General features: G+C 33.6%; 4 protein-coding genes across 5 annotated transcripts in view; 1 reads left to right on the top strand and 3 right to left on the bottom strand.

The window, feature by feature from the left end:
* Positions 1 to 2,413, bottom strand: part of LOC110412339 (zinc finger CCCH domain-containing protein 53-like) — a 5,484-nt gene extending 3,071 nt beyond the window's left edge. Inside the window, exons 1-2 of the mRNA XM_021422870.1 lie at positions 2,409 to 2,413; positions 2,206 to 2,259 (exon numbers count right to left, since the gene is read on the bottom strand). Of these exons, the coding sequence (XP_021278545.1) occupies positions 2,206 to 2,259; positions 2,409 to 2,413 (59 nt within the window). The remainder of the gene's footprint in view (positions 1 to 2,205; positions 2,260 to 2,408) is intronic.
* A 3,052-nt stretch (positions 2,414 to 5,465) lies between these two features.
* On the top strand, positions 5,466 to 9,822 carry AE7 (MIP18 family protein (DUF59)). Its single transcript, XM_021423399.2, has 6 exons — positions 5,466 to 5,661; positions 7,301 to 7,431; positions 7,630 to 7,733; positions 7,825 to 7,924; positions 8,870 to 8,915; positions 9,256 to 9,822. The coding sequence occupies exons 2-6, from the start codon at positions 7,306 to 7,308 to the stop codon at positions 9,354 to 9,356; spliced, it is 477 nt and encodes a 158-aa protein (XP_021279074.1). The 5' UTR covers positions 5,466 to 5,661; positions 7,301 to 7,305; the 3' UTR covers positions 9,357 to 9,822.
* Positions 9,823 to 11,396: 1,574 nt separating this feature from the next.
* Positions 11,397 to 16,403, bottom strand: LOC110411864 (Pentatricopeptide repeat (PPR-like) superfamily protein). Of its 2 annotated transcripts, XM_089782985.1 has the most exons (5): positions 16,039 to 16,403; positions 15,580 to 15,732; positions 15,055 to 15,204; positions 12,911 to 14,855; positions 11,397 to 12,799 (listed from the first exon to the last, which is right to left on the bottom strand). In XM_089782985.1, the coding sequence occupies exons 4-5, from the start codon at positions 13,469 to 13,471 to the stop codon at positions 11,645 to 11,647; spliced, it is 1,716 nt and encodes a 571-aa protein (XP_089639111.1). In that variant the 5' UTR covers positions 13,472 to 14,855; positions 15,055 to 15,204; positions 15,580 to 15,732; positions 16,039 to 16,403; the 3' UTR covers positions 11,397 to 11,644. The 2 variants fall into 2 exon arrangements, with proteins under 2 accessions (XP_089639111.1, XP_089639110.1); XM_089782984.1 differs by having other exon boundaries at positions 11,397 to 14,855.
* A 38-nt stretch (positions 16,404 to 16,441) lies between these two features.
* Positions 16,442 to 23,214, bottom strand: LOC110411863 (uncharacterized). The gene is made up of 10 exons (XM_021422205.2): positions 22,394 to 23,214; positions 21,146 to 21,276; positions 20,974 to 21,036; positions 20,716 to 20,805; positions 20,272 to 20,437; positions 19,941 to 20,130; positions 18,286 to 19,124; positions 17,388 to 17,993; positions 17,219 to 17,284; positions 16,442 to 16,911 (listed from the first exon to the last, which is right to left on the bottom strand). Exons 1-10 carry the CDS (start codon positions 22,964 to 22,966, stop codon positions 16,804 to 16,806), a joined length of 2,832 nt encoding a protein of 943 aa, XP_021277880.1. The 5' UTR covers positions 22,967 to 23,214; the 3' UTR covers positions 16,442 to 16,803.
* Positions 23,215 to 24,921: the final 1,707 nt, after the last annotated feature.

The following is a 24,921-nucleotide window of genomic DNA, read 5'->3' as shown; positions in this document are numbered from 1 at the left end:
AAAAAAAAATCAGTTCTAGAGAGAAAGAGGGAGAGAGAGAGAGAAGGAAATGATATGAGAGAAGGAAAGAGGATAAAAGATTACAAGAGTGGACTTTGCTTCAAAAGGGCAATGATGGGTGTGGGTTAATATTATTTTATTTTAGTAAAAACATATTGAGGTTATAAACAAAAATGTAATGAGCTGAAACTTCCTCTCTCAAACCCATCAAGGTAGGGAAAAAACAAAGTTAAACAACAAAAACTAATTAAAAGGGGAGAAGAAAGCTTGGTGCTGGAGAAGAAGAAGAAGAAGACGAAGAAGAAGAAACGAAGAGAAAACAAGAGAATCCAAGGTAGGTGCTTTGGAGCTGCTGCTGATGCTACTTCTGGTCTTTCTCTCTCTTTCTTACTTAAAAACTTAGAACCACAACTGTTGGTGGCAGTGCAAAAACCTGCAGTCTACCTTGGGAGAGTAAACTCACCCTCACTTTTATTTGTTTATTTTGGTCTTTTTGGGGTTCATGGGGGGTGTGCTCTTTTATTTTTCTCTTCCTCCCTCTTTCTACTTTATGTTTTTAAATTTCCTTTAAAAGGGTATTTGTCTTTACAGAATTGGACAAAACAAGGGCAAGTGGGGGAGTAGATTCAGATCTGCTTCTAAAAACTTGAAAGGGAAATAACAGCCCACCACAATGCCACTCGCCTTATTATATACACCCACACGCTAAAATACTCCCATTTTCATTCTCCGTAATCCAATGTTCTTCCCCTTTCTTCTTTTTCTTCTTTTTTTATCAAATTATATAATTAGTCATTATATTATGTTAAAGTAATAGATTCTTTTAAATCTTTCCTATTGTGTATACGATATGGTATTTTATTATATTTCCGTGATAATAAATTTACTGATATGACATTTAAAAGTGATACAATAATTATTATATGCAAATATAATTTGATCATATTTTTATTTTACTTGTAGTAATTAAAATAATAAACAATATGACAATTTGAATTTCAAACTTGGACAATTAACCACTCGCGAGGTGTGTTATTTTGATTTGCAGGTGTAAGAGGTAAATATTTCCCAATGCTTTCAAAATTTAAAATTGAATAAATCTTTTTATTTTCTATAATCTAATAAATATTTGAACTCAAATTAATAATTATTTTCTCTTTTAGATTTTTCCTTTCTTGGACATTAATTTAATAAATTCACAAAATAGTATATACCGTTAAAATATTTTTTAATGATATTTTATGACAAGGAAAGATTAGGAGTTTCAAATCTCGAATTATTCATATTCTCTTTTTGTAAAAGAAGATATGAAACCGTTAAACAAACTTTTAACGATATTCTTCAAAAATGTCAAATGTTTTAACTTATCAACGCTTTTTTCTTTTATATGAAAACACGTGGCTGTTAATAAAAATGTTATTTACTATTAATTAACCAAAAGCATATTGTTAAAATATTTTTTTTGATGTTTTCTAGCAACAAAGTATTGACAACTTTAAATCTCAAATTATTCATATTTTCCTATTTGTAATAAAAGATAAAACTGTAATAATTTTAACTTCATTTTTAACTTATCATTGGTACATTGGCTTCTTTTAAATGAAAATAAATATTAATAAAAAACTTACAATTGAATATAAATTATTAATGTCTATTTATAAAATAAATAGATTTATTACAAGTATTGATTGTTAAATTTGAAAAGAATTTATAAACCTTCAAGATTTAGAAATTAATATATTTTTCATTTTTGTTTATAGAGTAAATACTTAAATTTTAAAATCAAATCTTCCTATTTGATTTAAAAATATAAATAAATAAATAAAATATATATACTTAAATATTTAATTTATTGATTGATATTATCTATCAAATCTCTTTCTCTAATTATAAAAAACAAAAAACAAAAAGAACACACAAAATTTGAAATGTAAAAGAAACAAAAAGGAAAGAGAGGGTGAAATTACTATAAAGCATGCAAGTTGAAAAAGTAAAAAAAAAAATACTAATAGTAAAATAACTGGGAAGGGAATACACGCATTCTTACAGCGCGTGAGAAATGAACCTCTTCAGTTTCAAATTAGTGCACGTTCACTTGCATCATTCTGACAAACTTCTTCTCCCGAACTGTGTGATGTAATTTAAATTGGATTTTCATTTAAGCAGCGTAGGTTTTGATTTTCTGTATGCGGCCACATGGAACACCTTAAATCCCCACCACCAGATTTTTGTGGATATTGTGAGACCCATGACATTCGCCTACATCAATAATAACAGATAAAGTAAATTTTAAGTATATAAATATAAAATTTTTATCACTTGTTAAATATTTTTTAATTAAAAATATAAATCTTTATTTATAAGTTTATTTAAATTAATTTAAAAATTTTAAAATTATATGAACTTACCACATTTGATAAGAAAGATATTACACAATTAGAAAAAATAAAGCATTATTACTCTCACATAGTTAAAAGATAAAATCAACATTTCATCATTTATTAAATATGTTTTTTAAATTAAAAATATAATTTTATATTTATAAATTTAAATAATTTTTATTTTTAAAATTTAAAATCACACGAGATTAGATTTAAGTTTCAATTCATAATACTTTTTATTTTTTTAATAAATTAAATTAAATTATAATTATAAAAAATACTAATAATTTTCTTTTTAGTTTTTTTTTGAGTAGCTATTTTAAGATTAATTAAAATAATATTTTTAAAAAAATCTATAAACAGTTTTTAATATTTGTATTTATGTTTTTTTTTTCTTTGAAGCCATTATTTGGTAAGGAGACATTGGTAATTTGAAATTTTTGCTTCTGAGAAGAATAATTCAATCTGGTTTGTCAATATCAGGTGGACCCATATCTAATAACTTATGTCCCAGTAGAGGTTTCAATGTGGCCCAACTCCTCAGTCGATATAAATACACTAACTGGACTTGGATCATAATACTGTAATTATTTTGTTTTGGGTACAAAATGAAAATTTTTTGGCTTTCAAATTATTCAATGAGAAATATTTTCATTTTATCTTAAAATTTGAATTCAAATTTTTTAAATTAGAGTTTTAAGTTCTAACCTAAAAATACCTCATTGAGAAATTTTTTTAACAAGATTATAATCACTTAGTTATCTGCCAAATCTTTGTGTAATTAATTTATGAGTGAATTATCTTGTTGGTTACTTAACTATTTGAATATTTCTATTTTGATAATCTAACTTTAAATAATCATAATAACATTTAATTATCAATATTTATAAATTTTATTATTTTAATCACATGATTATTAGAAAAATGAGCTTTCATTTAACATATCAAGTCACTGATCATATAAACTATTTTGTCACTTGAAAATAAAAACCTTAAGAAAAGAATTAATTTTTAAACAAATTTTCTTATTGTATTGATGTCATGTGGCGAAGTAGATTAGGTCAATGGTGAGTGAGAGATTTGTTATCTTTTAACAATTAGGTGATAAAAATAATAACACTTATAAATGTTAATAATCAAAACAATATTTTTTAAAATTAAATAATCTAAATAAAAAAATGAAAAGTTAAGTAACTAAAAAATAATAATTCACTCTTAATCCATGCAAGTTTCCTTTTATAAGAGCTATCACCTTATTTCTTATCCTTTTGAAAAACAAAAGTGGCAACCATTAAACTAAACTTTGGCTGTTACTCATGCAATACGAGCGATAAATATTATTCTTGCCAATTACATTTAATCGCTATTATTTGCTATCATGGAGAAGTTAGACTAAGGAAATTGAAGTCATGGCATCACTCAATGCACAACAATTGTAAACGGAAACTCATAGCATAACTCGAAATGTTATTAATTGAATTTGGTTTATATTATAATAGGTTAACTTGTTCAAAGTATTTAGTTAAAAAATGTATAATATTTTAAAACGTTTTTACATTGTTTGAAAAAATTAAAATAAATTATTATGTTAATATTATATTCAATAAACTTTTTATATTTTTATTTTGAATTAAATAAATCTTTAACATTAATGATTGACTAACTGTCATTTATCAAAACATCACTTGTTATTTTTATGTTATGTGGTATATGACATGAAAGGTGAAAATACTATACATGTGACTATGTTATCATTCAATATGATCGGTCAACATGTCACATCCAATGTTACGGGTTGTATAATAATAAGAGATAAAGGAGGTTTTGCGTTTATAACTAAAAAACATTTTTCTATTTGACAAGTATGATATTTAGATTGAAAATATAGATTTGCAACAAACACTACAGGGTATGAAAATAAATGACATTTTAACTAACAATTAATTAATGATTAATTAAAAAAATTTAATTAAACGTAATAAAAAATGACAACTTATTTATAATTTTCTAAATAGTTAACAAATACTTTTTAAGTATGATGAAAATTAAAATAATTGACATATTATTGTTCAAAGTGATGATTTAGAGATGTTAGAAAGGTGATACGGGTGTATTTAAGGGAGTTATTAACAATATAATTAAAAGAGATTTAGAATTGAGAGGAAAGATTGAAAAGAAAATTTGGAGAGCTACAATGCAGTTTTACTTGTAAACAAAGGCAGAGCAAAGGGGGCTAGTAGGGGCTTTACCCTTTAAAATTTTAAAATTTAATAATTCTTTGCTTTTTTTTTCGAATTTTATAATTTTGTTTGTTATTTTTTTTAAATTTATAACTTTATTCTTATAAACATAAAATTTTTTATTTTCATATTCTCGAATATAAAATTTTGACCCTACCACAATTTTTAAATATGAGAAACACAAAAATTGTGAAAGAAAATTAAAAAATGAGAATAGCTGGCCCAACACCAACAGCATTGATTAAATAAACAAAGCAAGAAAACAAAATTGAAAACTGACCTAGGAAGCCTCAATTGTTTACTGTTTGTGTTGAATATATTGGCTTTACAATAATCCTTCCTGTTTTGTCTTGTTGCTCCAAAAACAAACACCCACTGTCTCTCTCTCTCTCTCTCTCATGCTTTAATAAACAAGTATATTTAACTTTTCTCTCTCAATATCTTCTTGTCTTCATCTTTTACTGTTTGCAGATTTGTTTGAGAAGGACTTCAACATATCAACCAGTCGGGCAAGGCCCACCCACACATTTGGTCCACACTGGCCTGCCCCAAGTAGCATATGCGTCTAAAGTAATAATTGGGCCCTTTTTTTTTTTAGCAAAAGTTATATAATTATTGGTCCTATATTGAATTTCTTTTAAACAAAGGCAACATTAGAACTTCAACTTAAAATTCTATTGCCAAACTTTTTTATTAAAATGTTTAATTTAATCTCTCTATTATAATTAAGATTTATTAGTGCCAATCTAATCATTAATATTGTTAAATTTTCTTCCTTTTTAAGGCTTTGAGGTGACGTTTATCAAGCAGACGTGCAGTTCGTTGTGTTGATATCACATCAACCGCTGCTGCTATTACGTGGCATTGAGTAACATTGCATTGACGAAATTACTCCCCTACGATTCCAATAATTACCTTCCTATACAATACCAAACCCATTCCTTTTTCCCCTCTCTAAAGCAGGCCAATTTTTAGAGTTTCCGTCCTCTCTCTCTCTCTCTCTCTTGTTTGTTGCTCCGCCGTCCAGTTAGTCGTCTCCGGTGAGTCTCTTTGTCCTCGTCTCCGGTTGTTGAAGGCATGGGACCTTTGTTCTTTTTTTGTTGTTTCAGTTTCTGGGTATCTCAATTTTTCTTGGTTTGTTCACTGGATTTGGTGAAGTTAAGAAAAAAAAAATGGAATTGAGTGAATGATTTATTGTGTACAGTCAAGATAAAATAGAAAATGAATTGCAAATGGAAGATTGCATGAATCATGAAATATTAATGTCGAATTTGGTTGAAATCATAATAGGTTTTGTTAACTGCCCATACAAAGTTTTGCTTTTATGATTTGCTTTTAATAGAATTTGGTGTTGGATGTTTGAATATAGAGAGACAGAGAGACAGAAATATCCGAAGGAGAAAAAAAATTGATTACCATCACATATATTTAACTTAGAAAAGCCATGACTAGAAATCCAACTTTCCTATTGCCAAAGAAAAAAAAATGGGTGTGATGCATCCAGAATATTAAGAGTAACTTAGAATTTAGCCCCATATGTGTCTAATTCCTAAACTTAACCCTAAACTAATAGAGAGAGAAACCAAGTATTCAGGGCCTAGAAACCCAGAATTGAGGGAGAATAGAGTGAGAAAGAGAAATCCAAGTATGGAAGCCAGCAAAAAGAATAAAGATAGAGAGAGAGAATAGTTTAGAGTGGTAAAAAAATTCGCACAAGTTGTAGAGAGAGTCTTGAAGGAGTCTGCATAGTTTAGTGCAAGAATTGCTGTTAACTTTTTCGGATTTTAAGTTGGTAGTTGCTGTTTGTGGTCCTATTAGGGTTTGTCTCTGTGGCCCTTTGGGTTTTCTTTGGTTTGCCACTTGCCTTCTTTTTTTGGATTCATGGTTGCAGAGATTTTGATTTTTTTTCTTTAATTGCTGAAATTATTTGCTTTTGGGTTTATGATGCACATAGATTGATTTCTTTATTTCATTTTTCGTGTTTTTGACATGTTACTATGAGTTGGGAAGTATGCAAATTTAGCTATTTGTGTGGGTCTCTTTTGGCTGCAATATATGTAGGTCTCTTGCCATGGTTTTGGTTTGTTAACCTGAGACAAAATCCACTTGTTAGGTTTGGATATGGTGGGTGTTTATGGAATGGCTCTCCATCATTTAGTGTTGTACTGATAATTGCTAGAGAAAGTAGGATGCATTTTATTGTGTTTTCCCGCTTTTCTTTTCTTTGGGAATTTTCTGGAAGTCGGGTTGATTCATATCATTTTGGCAGGCATGAGAGATGTGAGATTTGTTTTCTGTGAATTCTTTGAGTTTAGGTTTGGTTTGTTCATCTTGACATTGTAGATGTTTATAGCAGTTTTGGAAGATGAAATAGGGGGCTATTTTTTTGCTTTTTCTGGGGAATTTATTTCTGATTTTCTTTCTCTGGATACATGTTACCTCTTTCTATCTAATGTTATTTGTTTGGTTACTGGGAAAATAGAGGATAAAAACTTAGTGTATAATTGTATCTCTGTTTTCTCTATTGCAGATGTATGAATGTGTCTTGCCTTTCAAATATATATATATATATATATATATATATGAATATGTCTTCTTTCTCTTCTTCCTTTCAATTCTGTGTATAAATAAAGATGAATTGATTTATTTACATGATTATATTTTGTTAATTGAATTTAGTCATTATGGTATCCGGTTTGATAAATGCAAATCCTGTTGTTTACGAGAAGAAAGAGCGGCGGCTTCGTAACGTAGCAACTCTACCTGATGAATACGTGGTGGAACCTATTGACCAGCAAGAAATTTTTGATATCCTCTTTTTGCTTTTCTTCTTATTATTAATTTCTTTTCATTATGGAAGTTATTGTAACTTTACTTTTTTGTATTATTTTTACATATCCAAATTAACGTACCTTGAAAATAATCTGCATCTATTGAGAATAGTGTTTTCCATATTTTACAATAAATTATGTGGACCAGGTTATTTGATTTTCTTAACATTCTTAAATCATATTAGAGATATAAAGGATCCAGAGCATCCCTACTCTTTAGAAGAGCTTAAAGTAATAACTGAAGATGCCATTGAAGTAGACGATGAGCGTAGTTATGTTAGGTAAAATGATCAAATTGTCTCTTATTCATGTGCTTCCTGCTAATTTTTCAGTTTAATCAAGTGGTTTTTTATTGGTTTGTTTCTTATTCAGGGTCACATTTACTCCTACTGTTGAACATTGTAGTATGGCTACAGTCATTGGTCTTTGCTTGAGAGTCAAGCTTATGAGGAGTCTCCCTTCTCGCTACAAGGTATTTATCTTTCCCCTACTTTTTTTTTTTTTATTTTTGGGGGGGGGGGGACCTGGTTTTGAGCTAACATGTAATTTTTTCTAGTGCTATATGAATTAGGTAAAGCTGATGTCTTTGTTTTACTGTTTGCTTTGGTTAAGGAATGGATAGATAAGAGCTTGATCTCAAACAATGTTTAGTATTTCTGAACTTAAATATTTTATTTGGAGATTGGATGGTAGAAAATTGGGGACAAGAAAAGGGGATTCCTAAATTTGCTGGATTAGTTCCATGAATTAAAAAGGAAATCTTACTCTTTTGCATATGACTTACAACCTGCAAATTACTTTCTGGTTTCTTTCATCTTAATAACTGCAGTCTGAGACCTCTGTAGTTGCTATGCTGATCTGAGCTGCTTGTTTTGCTTAAGAAATTCCACTGATAACTAAATTTCCATTGTGATTCTTTGTAGCATATAATACTTTCAAATTTGCTGCTTGAACTTTGATGCTTGACTAAATTGTGTCTGAAGTTTGTTCTTGTCAATAGAGTAAGTACATCTAATGTCATCTATTGCCAATGCAGCCATAGTTTGACTTTTGAAGCCCTTCACTCATTCTAGTTATATACTGTCCACATGAGGATATGAGGATTTTCAAACCCATATGCTGGGTTTTATCATTTCAAACCCCATCTCTCTACCGATAGTTAATAGTTCAGATAAGATGAGCAGTCAATAAATCAATTAATGATAAGATCTTTTTAGGTTTTTATAGCAAAATTTTCTTTCACAGAACTCTTTGGGTCTGCATGGTTTGTTAAGGATCTGATCAAATTATTTGGAGTCATTAATTCCTATATGTTATGTTTGGCAGCTGATACACTATGCAAATTGTTGCCTTCTTTTTCAATCTCTTACTCTCTGCTACCTTCCCCATGCTAATGATTGTTCTTCATTGTGTTTAGATGGATATAAGGGTTGCACCAGGAACTCATGCAACTGAAGCTGCAGGTATACTCTCTTTGTTTCTCTCTGGTGGTCAATGCCAGCTTGTTTCCAAAAATTAGTTGTGGAAGGGAGAGATTTTTATATTAACTTTAAAGAAGTGTGGTACAGCCTTCATATTTTGGTCTAGGTTGATTATGGATTTAATTTCTCCTAATATTATCTTCCTTTCATGGTGGAAAAAGTTTCTTCTCTTGATAGTTAATAACTAATAACTAACTACTAGCTAAGCTGAATAAAGATTATGATAGGAATTGGAGTCAAGTATGGTAAATACAAAGCTTATGTGTGTAGTGTAGCAGTTAAAGAATTATCTCATATCTCTTTTCTTCTTAACTAAATGCAGTTAATAAACAACTGAATGATAAAGAACGAGTTGCAGCAGCACTAGAAAACCCAAACCTTCTGGATATGGTTGATGAATGTCTGGCTCCATCGTATGGTTGAATGTATCATATTACTAAATGGAGTGGGAGAAATTTTATGTGTTTTGTAAAGGCCACTGGGTTTCTTTGTCACGTTTATATAATTCCTTTTATCTTTATTTTACTTGTCTCTTTTGGTTGCCTTTACGTCATGTTTGGCTCGCTGGAATGGTCAGGCCATTCTAGCACCATTCCTGATGAGATGGTTATTCTTGTGTTTGGTTCATTTTTGCACTAAAGAATGGCTATTCCATGAGATTCCCTATTCCTTAAGATCACATTTGTTTAGTGAAATGGAATAGATGGAGAATGGAATAATCATTCTTTGAGGATAGAATAAGGTAGGAATAGAATAGAAGAATTATTATGTAGTATGGTTCATGGAATGAAATTGTCATTCATACATTATTCCAATGTTTGGTTGGCAAGAATAACTTTGGAATTACAAAAGAATAAATGATAAAAGACAGAAATATCTTTTATTATAATTTAATAATGTTTTTGTCAAAACACAAATAGGTGGGACTTTCTATTTTTTCTCAAATTTATGCTATCTTGTTAGGGTTCCCATTTTTCCTCATTTCCCTCTTGCATCATTGACTTCCTTCTCCATTGATGATTGTTGCTTGGATTGTCATCATGTTGCTGCATTTTGAGTGAGAAGGCCCAAAAAATAAAAATAAAAACCAATTTCTCGAGCTCATCTAATGTCCCATCTAACTCTTGAATCTTTTGTTGGATTATAATTTCAGTTTCCATACTCCTGCTCAAATCCCTGCCAGCTTCTTTTATGTTATCAGCCAATAACATGACAACATTAAAAATTGTTTTGGCGGAAATTGGTTTCACTTATCTCAATGGTCCTTTTCTTCTTCTTTGTTGAAGTATTTTCACATTTTCGAATGGTTGATGCTTGAGATTGGGTGCTAGGGACATCCATGTTATCCAAGCCATATTTAGCTTCACCTTCATTTGTCCTGTTATTATCTTCTTCTATTTCCTTGAGGATATCTACTACAATAATCTATGCATTTTTTCTTGTTACTGGGTATTTAGCTTAAATCCCATTGAACTCATTATAGAAAGAAAATTTTTTTATTATGAACTGAGCAGTATTCCTTGTGGCTCATTATAGAAAGAAAAACGCTTTATTTGATGTTATAATTAATATTACAATTTTGTTTACATATTAATTTTTTATTATGTTGTCCAGTTCATAATAATGCTGTCTAGCTCAGAATAAGGAGTTTTTCTTTCTATAATGAGTTCAATCCGATTTATGCTAAAGATGGAAAAACAGGAAAAATTGCACAAATTGCTGCATATATATCTTCTGCAGATATCTTAAAGGAAATGGAAGAAGGTAATGGCGCCCAACCGCAAGCCTCAACTGTTGGAAAACAAGAAAATACGCACTTCAGCAAAGAAGAAAAAGACTGATGAGATGGATGAACTGATTTCGGTTGAATCAATTATTAAAGTTGCCATATTATTGGGTGATAACATAAGAGAGGTTAGAAGAGATTTGAGCAAAAGTATCGGGACTGAAACTGAAATGATAATCCAACAAAGGGTTCAAGAGTTAAATGGGGAATTAGGTGGGGGGATTGGTGAGAGGATGAAAGGGATAGTGTTTTTCAGTCTTGTGCCTTGTCAAAGAGTTGGATGAATGACAAGGTTCTTACCAACCATTGAGAATGGAAATTGCAGAAACCCACATGTATGATTTTGTTGGCAAATTAAGGTATCCTGAAACTTTCTTGTGTTTGACCAATTAGCATAATCATGGCAAGTTCCATGTCAACTTGATCTTACATTCTTAATACTAATTTGGACTACGTACAATGGATGATGAATGGCAATTCAGCAAGTCATGGAAGTTTTATTTTGCATTTTTTTTTAACTCAAAATACTTTTAAAGAACTTTGTTGAATATGACTAGGATATAAAGTCCTAAATTAATTGTAAGCATTTTATTTTTACTAAAAAGTTGAATTTTAACTCAGTATCATTGTTAAAAAGTGAAAATAATAATAATAAAGAAAACCTATCGTGTGTCTTGATGATTGAAAATCTCCCTTGAGTCGTCATACATGTCACAGTGAATATCCCTCCCCTGAGTTTTCTTAATGAATGTAGCTTGAAAATCAAATAATCACAATTAATGATAACAAAGCATTTTGGGTTTGAATAGCTGGAAGCAATACAAGTTAGATCTCTCTTCAACATATGTTCATATACGGTATACCCCAGATTTCAAAATTTGGGAGGGTGAAGTGCCATTCTTGTGAGCACCACACAGCATGTAATCTACTTAGCATCAAAATTCTTTTGCAACCATTTGGCTTGCGTTTCCAACCCAGCATCCCTCAGGGCATTCATAGCTGAATGGTATAGCCTTCCATCTAACTGAGTTCCTTCAGTTTTCATGTCCTGCAGAAGCTTCACCAACTCATCAATCCGACTTGTTTTAGAGAAAATACCAACCATGATGCCAGCCATAGCCTTATCAATCAAACCCCCGTTCAGTCTAAACTCCTGGTAGCATTTAAGGCACATCTCGTACTCCCTTGCTCGACTGTAAGCGCTGATGATAGTAGTGTAGCTAACTTTATCTGGTGCTGTCTTTCTCCGCTTCATTTCCTTCCAAAGCTTCTCCACCTGTCTCAAGTTCTTCAATCTCCCATGCATGTCCATCAAAGAATTATAAATCCATACATTTGGCTGACACCCTTTGTGTTTCATTTTAGCCACAAGCTTCATTGCATCTCTTATCCTCCCTGCTTTCCCATACATTGCTATCATGCTCGAATATGCCACAACACATTTATCAAACCCCTTCTCCTCCATCTCTGAAAATACCGTTTCAGCTTTTGAGTTGAGACCAATACGGCAGTGTGCATTTATGATGGACGCATAAGTTACTTGACCTGGTTTGCAACCTTGAGAAAGCAGCTCCTCGTAAACTACAATAGCGGATTGATACCCTCTCCTTTTGGAGAAGCCATTGACTATTGTACAAAAAATACAATCAGAAACCTTTATGTTGGCATCCTTCATCACCCTCACAATTTCCAAAGTTTTTTCTAGCAACCCTTCATCTATGTACATCAATACAAGTTTCAAAAACACTTCTGGATCCCTTACCATCCTCCTCTCCGCTGCCTCTTTTAATAGTTCTTCGGCTACAGTTAAATCGCGAATGCTCGCAAATGAGCGTATCAAGGAAGAGTAAACCGAAGAACTCACAGGAATTCCTTTCTTTGTCATGTCTCTGAAATATTCAAGAGCTTCATAAGCTCGACCTGATTTCCCCAACGACTCACATAGGATACTGTAAACACGAGGTGCAGCTGGTGTCAAATCAAACTTCCTACTTACAAATTCATCAAAGAATGCTGCAACTTTGTCCATATCTCCAAGGTGCTGATAAGCTTCCATTATCTGGCAATAAGATTCCGAATCCTGAAAAATTCCATTTAATTTCATTGTTTCATATACAGCAATTGTGCTTCTAAACATGTGCAACTTATTATAACCTGCCATCGCTGAATTAAATGCAAGGAGAGCTACTACCTTATCTGATTTAAACACTTGAAGCAAAGTGTCCACAACCTTGAATTTTCTAGCTCTAATACACGCATTAATTAATCTTGAACAAGTATAACTATCAGGCAAGACATGGTAATGCTTAAAATCCTCTGAAAGAGACATAACTAAATCCCATTTCTTGGATTGGACCAAGTACCTGATTAGAAGCTGTAACAATGGTTTTTCTGGTATGAACCCTGGCCTTTGTTTTGCTTTCTCATAGTAATCATAGGCTAGCCCTTCATTTTCAGTATCTTGCAATAACCCACACAAAAAACTATTTAAATTATCCACATCTGGAAGAGACAATTGTTGAGAACCTTGAAATTTAAGTTCCAACTTGGTGCTGGGCACAGTGGCTGATGCATCCTCTAGGATAGGAGAAGGACAGCCTGAGGAGTAGATGTGGAATAAAGGAAGGTTGGAGGTGGGGAATGAGACAAAGTGAAGGGTTTTGCATGATGAAAAGAGACCATTTTTTCTGGTTTTCGATGTGTGGGAATCAGTTGAAGCCAAGGACCAGTCTGGAGAACTGGAAATGGCCATTTTGTGTGGAGGGATAAGGTTATGGAGCCGTAAACTGTTGGAACGCAAGTGAAGTACTAGTGGAGCTTCATAAATAGCTTATCTTTTTATGGATTGGATTTTGCCATGTCTGCATGCAGTACATCAGCCAATAAAAACGTGACAAATGGAATTTAAATCTATCTTTTTTGTGAAAACAATAAAGGGCTGCCTTCTGACACGTGTTCTATTCGCAGCAACTAGAATGGCAGTGCCAATTTTGGAGAGAGAGAGAGAGGCAGAGAAAGAGTTTGCTGAGAGGGACAGAAACAAACAACTTGTTCAGTGGCCTGAGAAAGGGAAAGAAAAGAATAGTAAAATAAAAAAAAGAAAGTTCAGAGCCAAATGAAGGAAAGAAGTATTTTCTAGCTTATATGACCTTAATGTCAAATTGGCCCATCTTTTCTGCAAAATAGGAAGAAGATTAATCAGAGAGGTGCGCATGGATTTGTACTTTTTCATTGGTGGGGGTAATAGCTTGACTTAAAACAATGAATGACAGCTTATTACCACAATCAAAAACGGCAAGGAAAAAGAAAGATGTCAAGCTTTCGATAGTGGTGGATGGGGTGGTTGGAGACAAAAAGGATGGGTGAAACTTGAAAGAAGTGGACAGCACTACACTGGTGAGATTACTTCATAATCAATCATCACCGATTGCATTAGGTAAGAGGAGTAATTCAGTCAAGCAAATCTTTTTTATTCAGAAAAAAAAAATACAAAAAAAAGAAAAGCTGAGACAAAAGGGAATGCTTTCCAGGTACTAATGACCAGAGAGAAGACTAAATTCCTCATTCAATACTTTTCATCATCGGTTCAAATAATTACAATCTATTGAATTTTTGGACCTCATAAAAATGGAATCTTCGATATAGCTATTTTGAGCTGGGGATATATAAAAGGATCAGAAACAATTAAAGTAATGAAAACAAATTGGGGAAACTCTATCCAATGGGGAATGAACTACAGGAAAGGATTGGATTTAATATATAAGCGGTGGAAGCAAACAAATGAAGGCTTCTCATTGCATTGCAATGGAGCATTGTGACTACAAATGAGACCTACATATCGAACAGCAGAGACAGAATTATTATAAAAGACTCTAATGTGTTCCATCTAATTTACCTCTGCTATCTGCTAACTTCCTATTTACACACACAAAAGAAAACAAAAGGAAAAAAAAAAAAATACTCTCTATCAGTCATATGTCCAAAATCGCCGTTGCGGAGCAAACTACCTCAGTCTTCCTCTCATTGGTGGTTGCCACAGATGTCATGCATGCTTAAATAATTTCATGCTAAGCCAATGGAAATATACAGCAACCACAAGAACTGGAAGTGTCAGGGGCACCAAGAAGCAGTAATACCTGTTAAAGAAAGCAAAGCAAAAATCAAGGAAAATATATAGGGACTTCAAATTTGAACCTTATTAATAGTAATAATAATAAATCTGCAAATCTTAAATTTCTGCAAAGAAAATTTTTTTGTAACACGTTTCAAGTTGATGCCAAGCACAGGGTAAACTGGTTTTGCCTTGGTAAACAGGTAATAGAAGTACATCACTACCTCCGAAACACTCATATCATAAAAGCAAACTATCCCAAAATGATCTTGCCAGTGATTTCTTGTCTGTCTGCTTTAAGGAATACTAATTTGATCAATCATCAACACACTAGAAAGATATCTGCCAAGTTGAAAAATGTATCCACCATGCTCCTTCATACAAGCCATAAAATTCATGTTAAAGCAGAAGTTGAACTTCAAGGAACACTAATCACAGAGTGTTTTCCCTTACAAGCCATTCTCTTTTCCTTCACATCCCCAGTTTTTCATTTCCCCTTCACATAAGGCAGATATGAACAAATATGTATCTGCTTTGCCATATTTCAAAGGCTAGGAGAATATCCAACTATATATTTAGCAACATAAGATAAGAATGTAATGCATCATGCATAGCCAGTATAGCCCAGACGTCAAATATTATCCAAACACAACCTTAACTCCTTGCAACCTTCACATAAATATCCGGAAAATTTGCAAATTAAAACCGAAGGAAAATTAAAAAAGATAAAGATGACATGTTAATATTACCTGTCGTTTTGGATAGCTGCCAAAATAGGATTATTTAACGGCGGAAGAAGCTTCGAGATAGCAGCCGTGAAGAGAAATCCAGGCAAGACGACGGATCCGATTCCCACCAACAACCACCCCCAAAACGTCGTCGTTTTTGCCCCACTACTGCTACTATCTCCAGAAACCACCATTGATGTTCGGTTAACGGATTTTGCAGACAAAGAAGAAGAAGAGAGAGAAGAAAAAAAAGAACAACAGACCTGGAAACGATGACACTTTTTGGCTTTTTAAGTTTTAAAAGAAGAAAATAAGTAAGAATGAACGTAAAGAAAAATCGTAATTTTTTTTAAATAAGATAATATGATTACATTGAATACTTTACATTACAAGCTTATATCACTGTCAAAATCCCCAAAAAAAAAAAGATTCAGAGAGAGAGAGAGAGAGAAATAGAGCAGAATCGAAGAAGTTACACACCTATCACCTGAATCGAAGAAGCAAAGAGAAGAGAAACACGGAACGGAACCTTCAAAATCTGAATCAAAATGCTCAAAGGGAAGAAACCGTGAGAGAGATTAAAAAGATACAGGTAAAAGGGGAAGGAAAGAACAGAAAACTGAGCGATCTTGAAACTAAAATCTGTTGGAAGCAAGAATATTTTATCACATCGCACCAATGAACCAACCTTCCTTTACCTTCAATCTTCTACTTTCCAATCCACAAAGAAATGGAGGCACACTCGACTGTTTTTCTTGGTTCCTGCCTTTATTTGTTTCTCTTCGTTTAATTTTGAGAATTCAAAAAATATTTAAATTAATTATAAAAAATATTAACAATTATTATAAAAAAAATATATATATATATATAATATATTCCTGTGATACAATCGTATTAACATGATATATTTTATTGGTCAATATTTAATTAAATATTTTATTTTTTATTAATATCATAATATATTTTATGATATTTATAATTATGATAGAATATTGATTTTAACAATCGGAGTATATGATATGATTTTGGAATAGAGACAGAAAATAAACACAAAATCGAAATAAAAGATTTGCATCCGAAAAGGTAAAAATTCTAAAATTACGATTTTTTTTATATGTGTAAAATTTTGTAGTTTTGTGCTTTTTTAATATACATTCAAATTTATACCTATGTTCTAATCTGTGCTGCTACGTAATAATCGCAAGAGTAAAAAAGAAGAAGAAGAAAAAAAAAGCTTATATATTTTCATGCTGCCAAAGCAGTCCAATAACTTGCTGTGCATAAGCTTGTTGGAGTGCCGATGATCCGTACCCAAACCCATTGCGTGTCTTCAACATTTTGAATTTCCGCCAACTGCACCATTTTATAACTTGCATTAGCTTATTATTTCTTTGGTAAGGTTTTCCTTATGCTTTTTCTGCCTGAAATTAAGTAACATGTTCGTAATGAACCCACATATATATATATATATATATATATATTTTTGGGAAACTTGAAGCAAATGATAGAAGCAACTTTACTTGAGTTGGATTGCATTTTTGTCTGAATGAAATGTTTATGATAATGATATACCTTGTGTGACTCTGTTTTGATTACTTGGGATAATTAATAAGATGTCGAAAATTAGAAACAAGGATGGAATGTGGTTTTGATTGCTTACTCTGCCATCTTTTAGCTCAAAGATAACTGTATCTTCAGAGAATGGAATTGGTCTTGTAGCAGCAACCTGTATGATTTGTACAGATTTTATAAATCAGTTTGGTATCACTATTTGCTGTAGACTTGTAGGAATAACTAGTAAGTTCGTGTGTGGGTAGCTGGATACAAACCTTCGGGTCACAGTTTCTGTGGGGATCAATTGGATTCTCCATATTGTTACCTAAACTAGCTGTGAAATCGTTATCGATACAAACTTCTTGCTGTGCATCATGGGCTCCCGTTTCTGTTTGATCTTTGTCTCCATTATGTGGGAAGCCGCAGTTTTTCCATCTCCATGTCAATTGGTCCATGTACCTTAGGTATAAGTTTCCGTCTGAACCAATCAAAAACAGTTGATTGCCTTCGAAGCATGGGCCGGGAGGACCAACCAAGGTAACATCTTTGCATGGAGTGCCGTGTTCCACCCAGTTCCAACCATCCCATGCATTCCAGTGATATTCAACTAGTCCACCATCTTCTGAAAGCATGAAAAGTGAGCCTGTTAGTGACAACAATGACGGCCTCATAGCAGTTCCTGGCAACCTGGACAGAACCAAATGCTGAGATTGGTGATGCTCATGCCACAACTCAGTCACTTTGTTATACTGGTAGAGCCTACCATTTCTTCCAACAACAAACACTATATTTTCCCTAAATATTTCTTGATCTATTATGCATGCAAGTTTGGTTTCTGGAGGGTTTCGGCAATCTTTCCATTTGAACTTCCTCAGGGCAACCTACATGATAGTTAAGGATGTTGGTTAGTGCAACACTTTGGGAACATTACAAAGAATCAGCATCACTAGTTTTTGAAGTCTAGATACTGGAACTATGTTTGGAGTGTTAAATTTTACACTTTACACTTGGATAGATAACTAGCATTTCTCAGTTGCCCCTGACAACTGAAAATAGCATTGTTGTTATCCTGCCCTTTTGCTCTTTTATTTTCTTTTATTTTTTCAGGAGAAAAAAATAAACAAAACAAACCATGATGTAACTAATCTGTTTGCCTTAAGCATTTTAACTTACTGTGAACTGCAGCAGCCTTCCGCTTTTGCTCACAAAGAACAGTGCATCTTCTGCTGTGACTTTCATATTTTTACCTGGCATACCATCCCAAGGAGGGCCCCCAATAACTTGCCTTCCTTTCCTCATTGCAGTGCAATTTATCCATGCTAGCTCATTGTGGCTCCTTTCTCTGATAAGCAAGGTTCCATACATGTCAACAAAAAATAAACTTCCATTGTAGTTTCCTAGGGCGCCTTTCATAGGTGTTGAATGATCATGTCTTAACCAGAGCCATACACTTTCAGTATAAAGATATTCAAAGATTAAACCACCATCTGTTACTATAAAGAATGATACACCTCCGTGCATCACCCTCAATCGGAAGTTTGTGTTGATCCAGTTGTCTGGGAAATTATTTTCTTCTAATGTTTTCAGTAATGTACTCCTGGATGTGCCTAGAGATAAGTACTCCTGTTGTGCTTTGTTACCCTTTCTCCTCCTTGTCAGTAATCTTGTAGTTCCTGAATCATTTGGTTCATCTTTTATACCTGCTATGCAATTCATAGGTCCACGCTCTTCTGTACAATACTCTGCATTCCATCCTTCTGTCTCAGGGGCATCCAATATTGACCAAACATACTTAGATGATGATTTCTTTCGCATGTTAAATTGATGCGTTGGTCCTGAATTTTCACCACCTAGGCCAGGTATGTGTAACTCTGCAAGTCTACCATCATCCAATGCAAACATTGTCCTGCCAAGTTGAAATTTTAGTCCAGCAATACCTCTTGCAACTTTTGTGTTTGGTGGATGCATATGATTCAGCCATGCTTCTGAAATTTGGTTCTCTTGAGCTGTACCTGTCTTCACATACAAATGTTACATCAAAGATGTAGTATTGTTGCTAGATTTACTTGAAAATTGTAAATAGCAGGTCATGCAGATGCATCATTATTGTAAGGCTACATTAAATTTCATGCATTTATCCTACCTTGCTTGGAGGTCTCATACAATGAAAGACTTGGATTCTCAGAATTACTGGTCTGTAAGAAAGGACAACCTCATTTATTCTCCCCGATTGCCTTATAGAGTTTTTACCAGTGAATTTAGCTCTAGGAACTTAGAGCCTTCTATTGTAGGTAAAAGGTTTTTTGTGGCTTGAGTTTTGAGTTATCTTCATTGTTCAATTAAACTCACTGAATTGGAAGTTGCGTTTATTTTTTTGAAATTTCTTTTACTGCTGAACTTAATTCTGATTGCTTTCTCATCTGCTCCCTCAGTTTGACTTGCTAAATTATCTGCTGTCATGGCCCATTGAGATGTGGTTTTCTTAGTCCCTTCATGCTTCTTCATCTTTATTTCAATAGATGATTGCTCTAATTTATAGGAAGCGACTAAGACAATACTTGAAGTTCGGCATATGTATGGATCAATGTCGAAGTATCTCATATTATTGATTTCTACATTTTGCAGTTACATTTAGTTGTGGCATTCTAAATCTTGTTATGTGTTTTCTACTTTTTTTGATGAACTGTATCGGTTTCCCTAATGTCCACATATTTTAACTTGTTTCTTGATCATAATCAAAGCAAGAAATATACTCTGATGTAATTCAGAATGAGGAAAAAGAAAACTGAAGAGAAGAGTTATTGGTTTCTTTACAACACTTGACTTACCTGAATGTTTCTGTATTCGATACTCAAGAACCAATCCAGTGGATGTAGTGAGAAACAATGGCAAGAATCTTTCTTTTGGCTCATCTTCCAGTGGGGGAGTAATAGATGTGAGGTGATGGGCTTCTGGACTTCCATGGCTTATCCATTTCCATTTCCTTTGATGCAGTCGTCTCTCTACCAACATACCCCCCTGTATATTTAAGGAATTTTGTAAGACATGACATCAAGTGTAGGATAATAGGACATGTACACATTTTTGTGGTGCTCTAATGTGTAATTAGTTTGTCAGTATTGGTGATATGTGAGAGCATGAATTGTTTATGCAGAGTACCTGTGTTAGGAGAAACAAGGATACAGAGTGATCTCCACTAAAGCCATGTATGGTACACCCCTTTAATGGTATCAGAGAACCATCCTCTGCTGTTTCTTCACTGTGTAGATGTTTCTTCCATGATGGCCTCGAGCTCTTATCATATTCATAGAGATCACCTGTAGAACTGTTGCACCATTTCATGTTTAGCTCACTTTGGTAATTTTAAAATGAAGGGCAGATTATAACTTATACTCTGATGACAGCATACATAAACATCATGACACACACACATAACTCTTTCCTTCAGATATTAGGAGCTTGTTTCCGTGATTATTTTATTTTTTTTGTGCATTGATTTCTTCATTTGATAATACTTTTCTGCTAGCTAACTCTGAGTTGTGTATTGGTCAAAAAAGAACACCTTATTGTACTTGTGGACACAGAGAGAGAGAGAGAGAGCACCTTATTGTATATACTACTTCTTTCCTAACGGTCACCACATCAGCTATTGCTGCAACATCTGCTCCTGGTGGTCGGCCATGATTCTCCCACCTGTTCTATGTTTACAGCACATATTCCCAACTGGATATTAGAGTCTCCTATTGAAATCAACATCTCATCTATAGAGACTGGCATATGAGTATGAAATTTGAGGCATCAATGGTAGTAACAAATGAAGGGCTCTACTTGTATTAAGATTTTGAAAGAAAAAAGTTCTACCTTAGAGGCTCAACCTCACTCAGTTCCAGCAACAAGCCATTCTTTGTGCAGAAATAAACTCTCCTGCATTGAGTTCAGAAAAATAAAGGAATTATTGGTAGAGACACAATGATCCTCCATTATGTATTATTCCCTGAAGCAAAAAATCTTGAAATTGAATTAATGTACTTACAGCCCATCATTTGTAACAGTACCAGACTTTATTTGAACTGCTGAATTCTGTTCTGCTTCTTTATTTGTACTTTGATTGAATGCAGGTTTGAACTCCACCCAAATTGGCTGTGAGCTGTCACTAAGTTGCATCTGAAAAAAAGAAAGAGGATAAATCAGCCAATAATAGCAGCAAAGGAACCCTTGTTGTCACAATCAAAGTAAGTCCCTTTTGGATGCTGCTATATGCTATCTCATTGTGGGTATGGATTCAAAATGTTGAAAATGGGGTTTTAGTTTAAATTTTGAAGTAGATTACGATGGCACTTCTGCCTTATTTGGAATGAGAGTCATAACTAGCAAGATTATACTCAGTTACAATTGTAACCCGAATTAGAATCATTGTTGAAATAAAGTTTGTACGCTAAAAAGGGGATAACAAGCTGAGATCATCAAAGTGGACTATTTTACTCTAAAATCATTGGATTTGAGGGATTCTAAGAAGTGAGTTTTTCAGGGTTTGGTACATGGTTCACCTCCAAACGGTTTAGAGTAAACCTTTTGCTTCTTTTCACTCTACTCTCTTCTACTCCCGCTGTGTCTGTCCAATCACCCTGTAAAAGTAAGTGCTTTGCCTAGGTGTTGGCTTTATTTCCTGTTAGGTAGATTGGAGTCTATCCTGATAGCGGTGCACTGGTGCCTGAGATCCTCCATTCATATTATATGTATTTGCAAAACACTGCTGGATTCATTTCCTACAGGCCGTAGTTTCAGGAGAATTGACATTAGACTACATGGTGTTCTATCTATGCATGATGATCACAGTGGTTGTTTGTGCATGCTTTATTTCTGCTCTTTGGTGCAACTCTTATCTAACATGACTCCTTGCTCTAATCTTGTGCCTGTATAACTAGCCTTAAAGTAGTCATCAGAAAATTGAAGAAACTTTTCAATAAAAGGCACTTATACAAGGGGGAAAATAATTCAAATCTTGTTTAGTTGAAATCACTTTGTTCACTTACCATGAGAAGAAATTCATCTCATCCAAATTGCAATCTTTCTCCCACCAGACTTTAGCATAAGTAGGCAACTAATAAAACAAAATTGAAGGGAAGAAGCAAAAATTGAGTAGGATGTTTGATTCTAGTGTTGTTTCTATACTTGCATAGAAATATCGTAATATGTTGTGATGAAGTTTGACTATATGATCCTGCATATTACATAATGGTTCATCAAATGTAAATTTGAAGCAACTGGTGCTGATCGGTACCTGATATAGATTTCCTTCTTCTGAGATAGCAAGAATTGTCTGGTTAACTATCAAAACAGAGATTGCACGACCTGCTGACATGTGCAAGTCATGTGGTGCTATCACCCACTGAACTCCATTCCAGAACCTCTCATAGATAGACCCACTTTCACCTGTGACCCAAATGGATGTTTCTGACATTTTAGTCAAAGAAATTCTTTTTCTTAGAGGCAAAACTGTCCAACAGTTCTCCTCGATTTCTCCTACATCACCATCCTTCGTTTCTAAATGCTTCTTTTGTTTAGAAGGATTTTTTTCTTTTTGTAAGTCCTCTTCTCTGGTTTTTTTTGTTTGATCAATCAAGCCCACTTTCGTGCAGTTATCATTAACACAAGATACAAGATCAACAGGAGGTTTCACTTCAACCCAGCTGTTGGATTGCTCTCGAAACTCCCAGAACCGATCTGTTTTCTGCTCGAACTGTCTACTCGTTTGTTGAACAAAGTGTGGGCACCATGAGGCAGAAGTAAGAAGGACAAGGTAGCTTATTGACAAAAGAACCCAAATGAAAATTATTAAATGGAATATAGACATGGTAGCTGATGAACCTGAAAAAAGGGCAGAGGAAGCTGGATATAACAGAACTCTTCCAAACAAAGATATGCTGATTGTGTCATGGGCAAGTAAGGTTGGCTCTATACAGTTTGTGGTGCCACATATGGACCATAGTCGAAAAGGCTATTGTGAAGTACTTGAAAGGACTAACCATCAAAGTTGCAACGACAACTGCTCCTTTCATGGCCTCTCTATTGCCATGAGAGCCAGAGAAGGAAGGTGGTGGGGGTCCATTAAAGAGCAGAGAAATAATTACATATACGGATTTCCTAGATTGTGGCCACCCCTATTGCTGGGCATCTGTACTTGTCAACTCTCTTGTGGTAAACAATAGCAAAGTCAAGTTTATCAGTAGGTTTTGTTTTACTTCTTTTTTACTCTGCATGTGTTGTTTGCAGCTAGTGATGCTTTTTCTTACCTAATTATAACGACTTTGTGTCAGTCTTGTATTAATTAATTGCCGTGTTTAAAGTTTAATCTGTATGGTAAACATGATGGTGGTGGAACATCCTTGCCAGCTTTTATAGAGCAGATCCATTTCTTGAAAATTCCTGTACTAACTCCATACCAAAGAATAGATTCACTGTACATGTTGCATTCAGGTGAGCCCATCCTGCTCAAATGATCAAAGGGCTTTACAACTACAGCCTCTTAGATCAACACTCGTGGGGTCCATTGGCCGGTAAGGGTCATTGGTTACTTGATTCCAAGCATATAATCATGAAGGCTTTTCAGTAGAATACTTGTATCTTTTCATTTACAAATTCGTAGGATGCCGGAGATGGGCATTTGACTATGTGTCAGCTGAGGTAATAATGTTACTAGTTTTCTATGGTTGTTTGTAAATGAAAGAGACACATTACAAGTTGGGCTGATTAAGGGGTTTCTTTTTTCCTTTTCTATTCCTTAGAGGCAATCCGTTTAGAAGAGTTCATCTCAGATAGACATGGTGATGGGTCTGAGATCTGTCATCATCCATGCCTGGTCCACATATGATCATCGACCTCTTAGTAGATGTGAGCCCTTGTGGCACACACCATGCAGTGAATACCCAAAATTTTCAACTTGATTCCATTGCAGGAATCTAAAATCATTCATTCGTCAATGGCCCCAATTGGTGCCAAAAAGTGGGGTCTAGAGGAGTTATTATGGCCTTAGATTTACTGCAGAACATGTGCCATCCTTAAGCATTGGAATCTTGGGTCGGCCACTAGAAAGGGGCTAAAAGGAACCTTATTAATACTGAGAATGGGTTATTTGACTTTTATTTCATTTTCCCCCCTCGATTGTAGTATCTGATACATTGGGAGAATACTAAAGTGGAGGACATTCATTATCGGGAACTTAATTAGTTTGAGTAGAAACTGGAAATTATATGAAAAAAAAATAAAGATGCTAATCTTTTTCTTGTACACAAGGAGGTGTTGTTGATGATTAAAAAAATGGTGACAAAAACATTTTTTGGGATGTTGCATGAATCTTGTGGGGATTGACTTTTATAGATATAAAATAGTGCAAATGACGAATTATTGAACTAATCAGACGGGTTTTTATGCTTTTAATAAAGAAGCAAACAATAAATAAGTCCATTTATTTTATTATTTAGTACATAAAAAATAAATTTTGAATCCATTTCTTTCAACTGAAAAATAGAAAAATGGTACAATAACAAAAAGAAGATCAATTTCCAACTTCAACTCTATATGCTTCAGCACCCATCTGATGGCATTTTGCTTTAGCAAAACATGTGTTTGGTCTTACCAAATGTTCTTGTCGTCAAGGATGGGGTAGAATTTTGGTGTTTTGGTTGAATAGGATGACCTCGCTGTCTTCTTCATTTCTTTCATTTTCTATGTTTAAACTTATTATATTGAAAATTCATCTCAATTGTCAGAATTTGAAACTCTAATTTCAAAGTATGGGATTCAAATCCT

Source organism: Theobroma umbraticum, unplaced genomic scaffold (genome assembly GCF_002168275.2).
Source record: "Theobroma umbraticum cultivar Fairchild unplaced genomic scaffold, ASM216827v3 scaffold_95.0, whole genome shotgun sequence".
In the NCBI taxonomy this organism is placed as follows: Eukaryota; Viridiplantae; Streptophyta; class Magnoliopsida; order Malvales; family Malvaceae; genus Theobroma; species Theobroma umbraticum.
This window is presented reverse-complemented; position numbering and strand designations above follow the sequence as displayed.

Bases quoted from the DNA above. Each gene is read 5' to 3' on its own strand.
- LOC110411864 (XM_089782984.1), bottom strand. From the start codon at position 13,471: ATGGCCATTTCCAGTTCTCCAGACTGGTCCTTGGCTTCAACTGATTCC.
- LOC110411863 (XM_021422205.2), bottom strand. From the start codon at position 22,966: ATGTCTATATTCCATTTAATAATTTTCATTTGGGTTCTTTTGTCAATA. The intron at 20,806-20,973 runs GTAGAACTTTTT...AACATAGAACAG, and splicing joins AGTGAGGTTGAGCCTCTAAG to GTGGGAGAATCATGGCCGAC. The intron at 20,438-20,715 runs GTGCTCTCTCTC...ATGGTGCAACAG, and splicing joins GAAGTAGTATATACAATAAG to TTCTACAGGTGATCTCTATG.
- AE7 (XM_021423399.2), top strand. From the start codon at position 7,306: ATGGTATCCGGTTTGATAAATGCAAATCCTGTTGTTTACGAGAAGAAA. The intron at 7,734-7,824 runs GTAAAATGATCA...TTTCTTATTCAG, and splicing joins GATGAGCGTAGTTATGTTAG to GGTCACATTTACTCCTACTG. The intron at 8,916-9,255 runs GTATACTCTCTT...AACTAAATGCAG, and splicing joins TCATGCAACTGAAGCTGCAG to TTAATAAACAACTGAATGAT.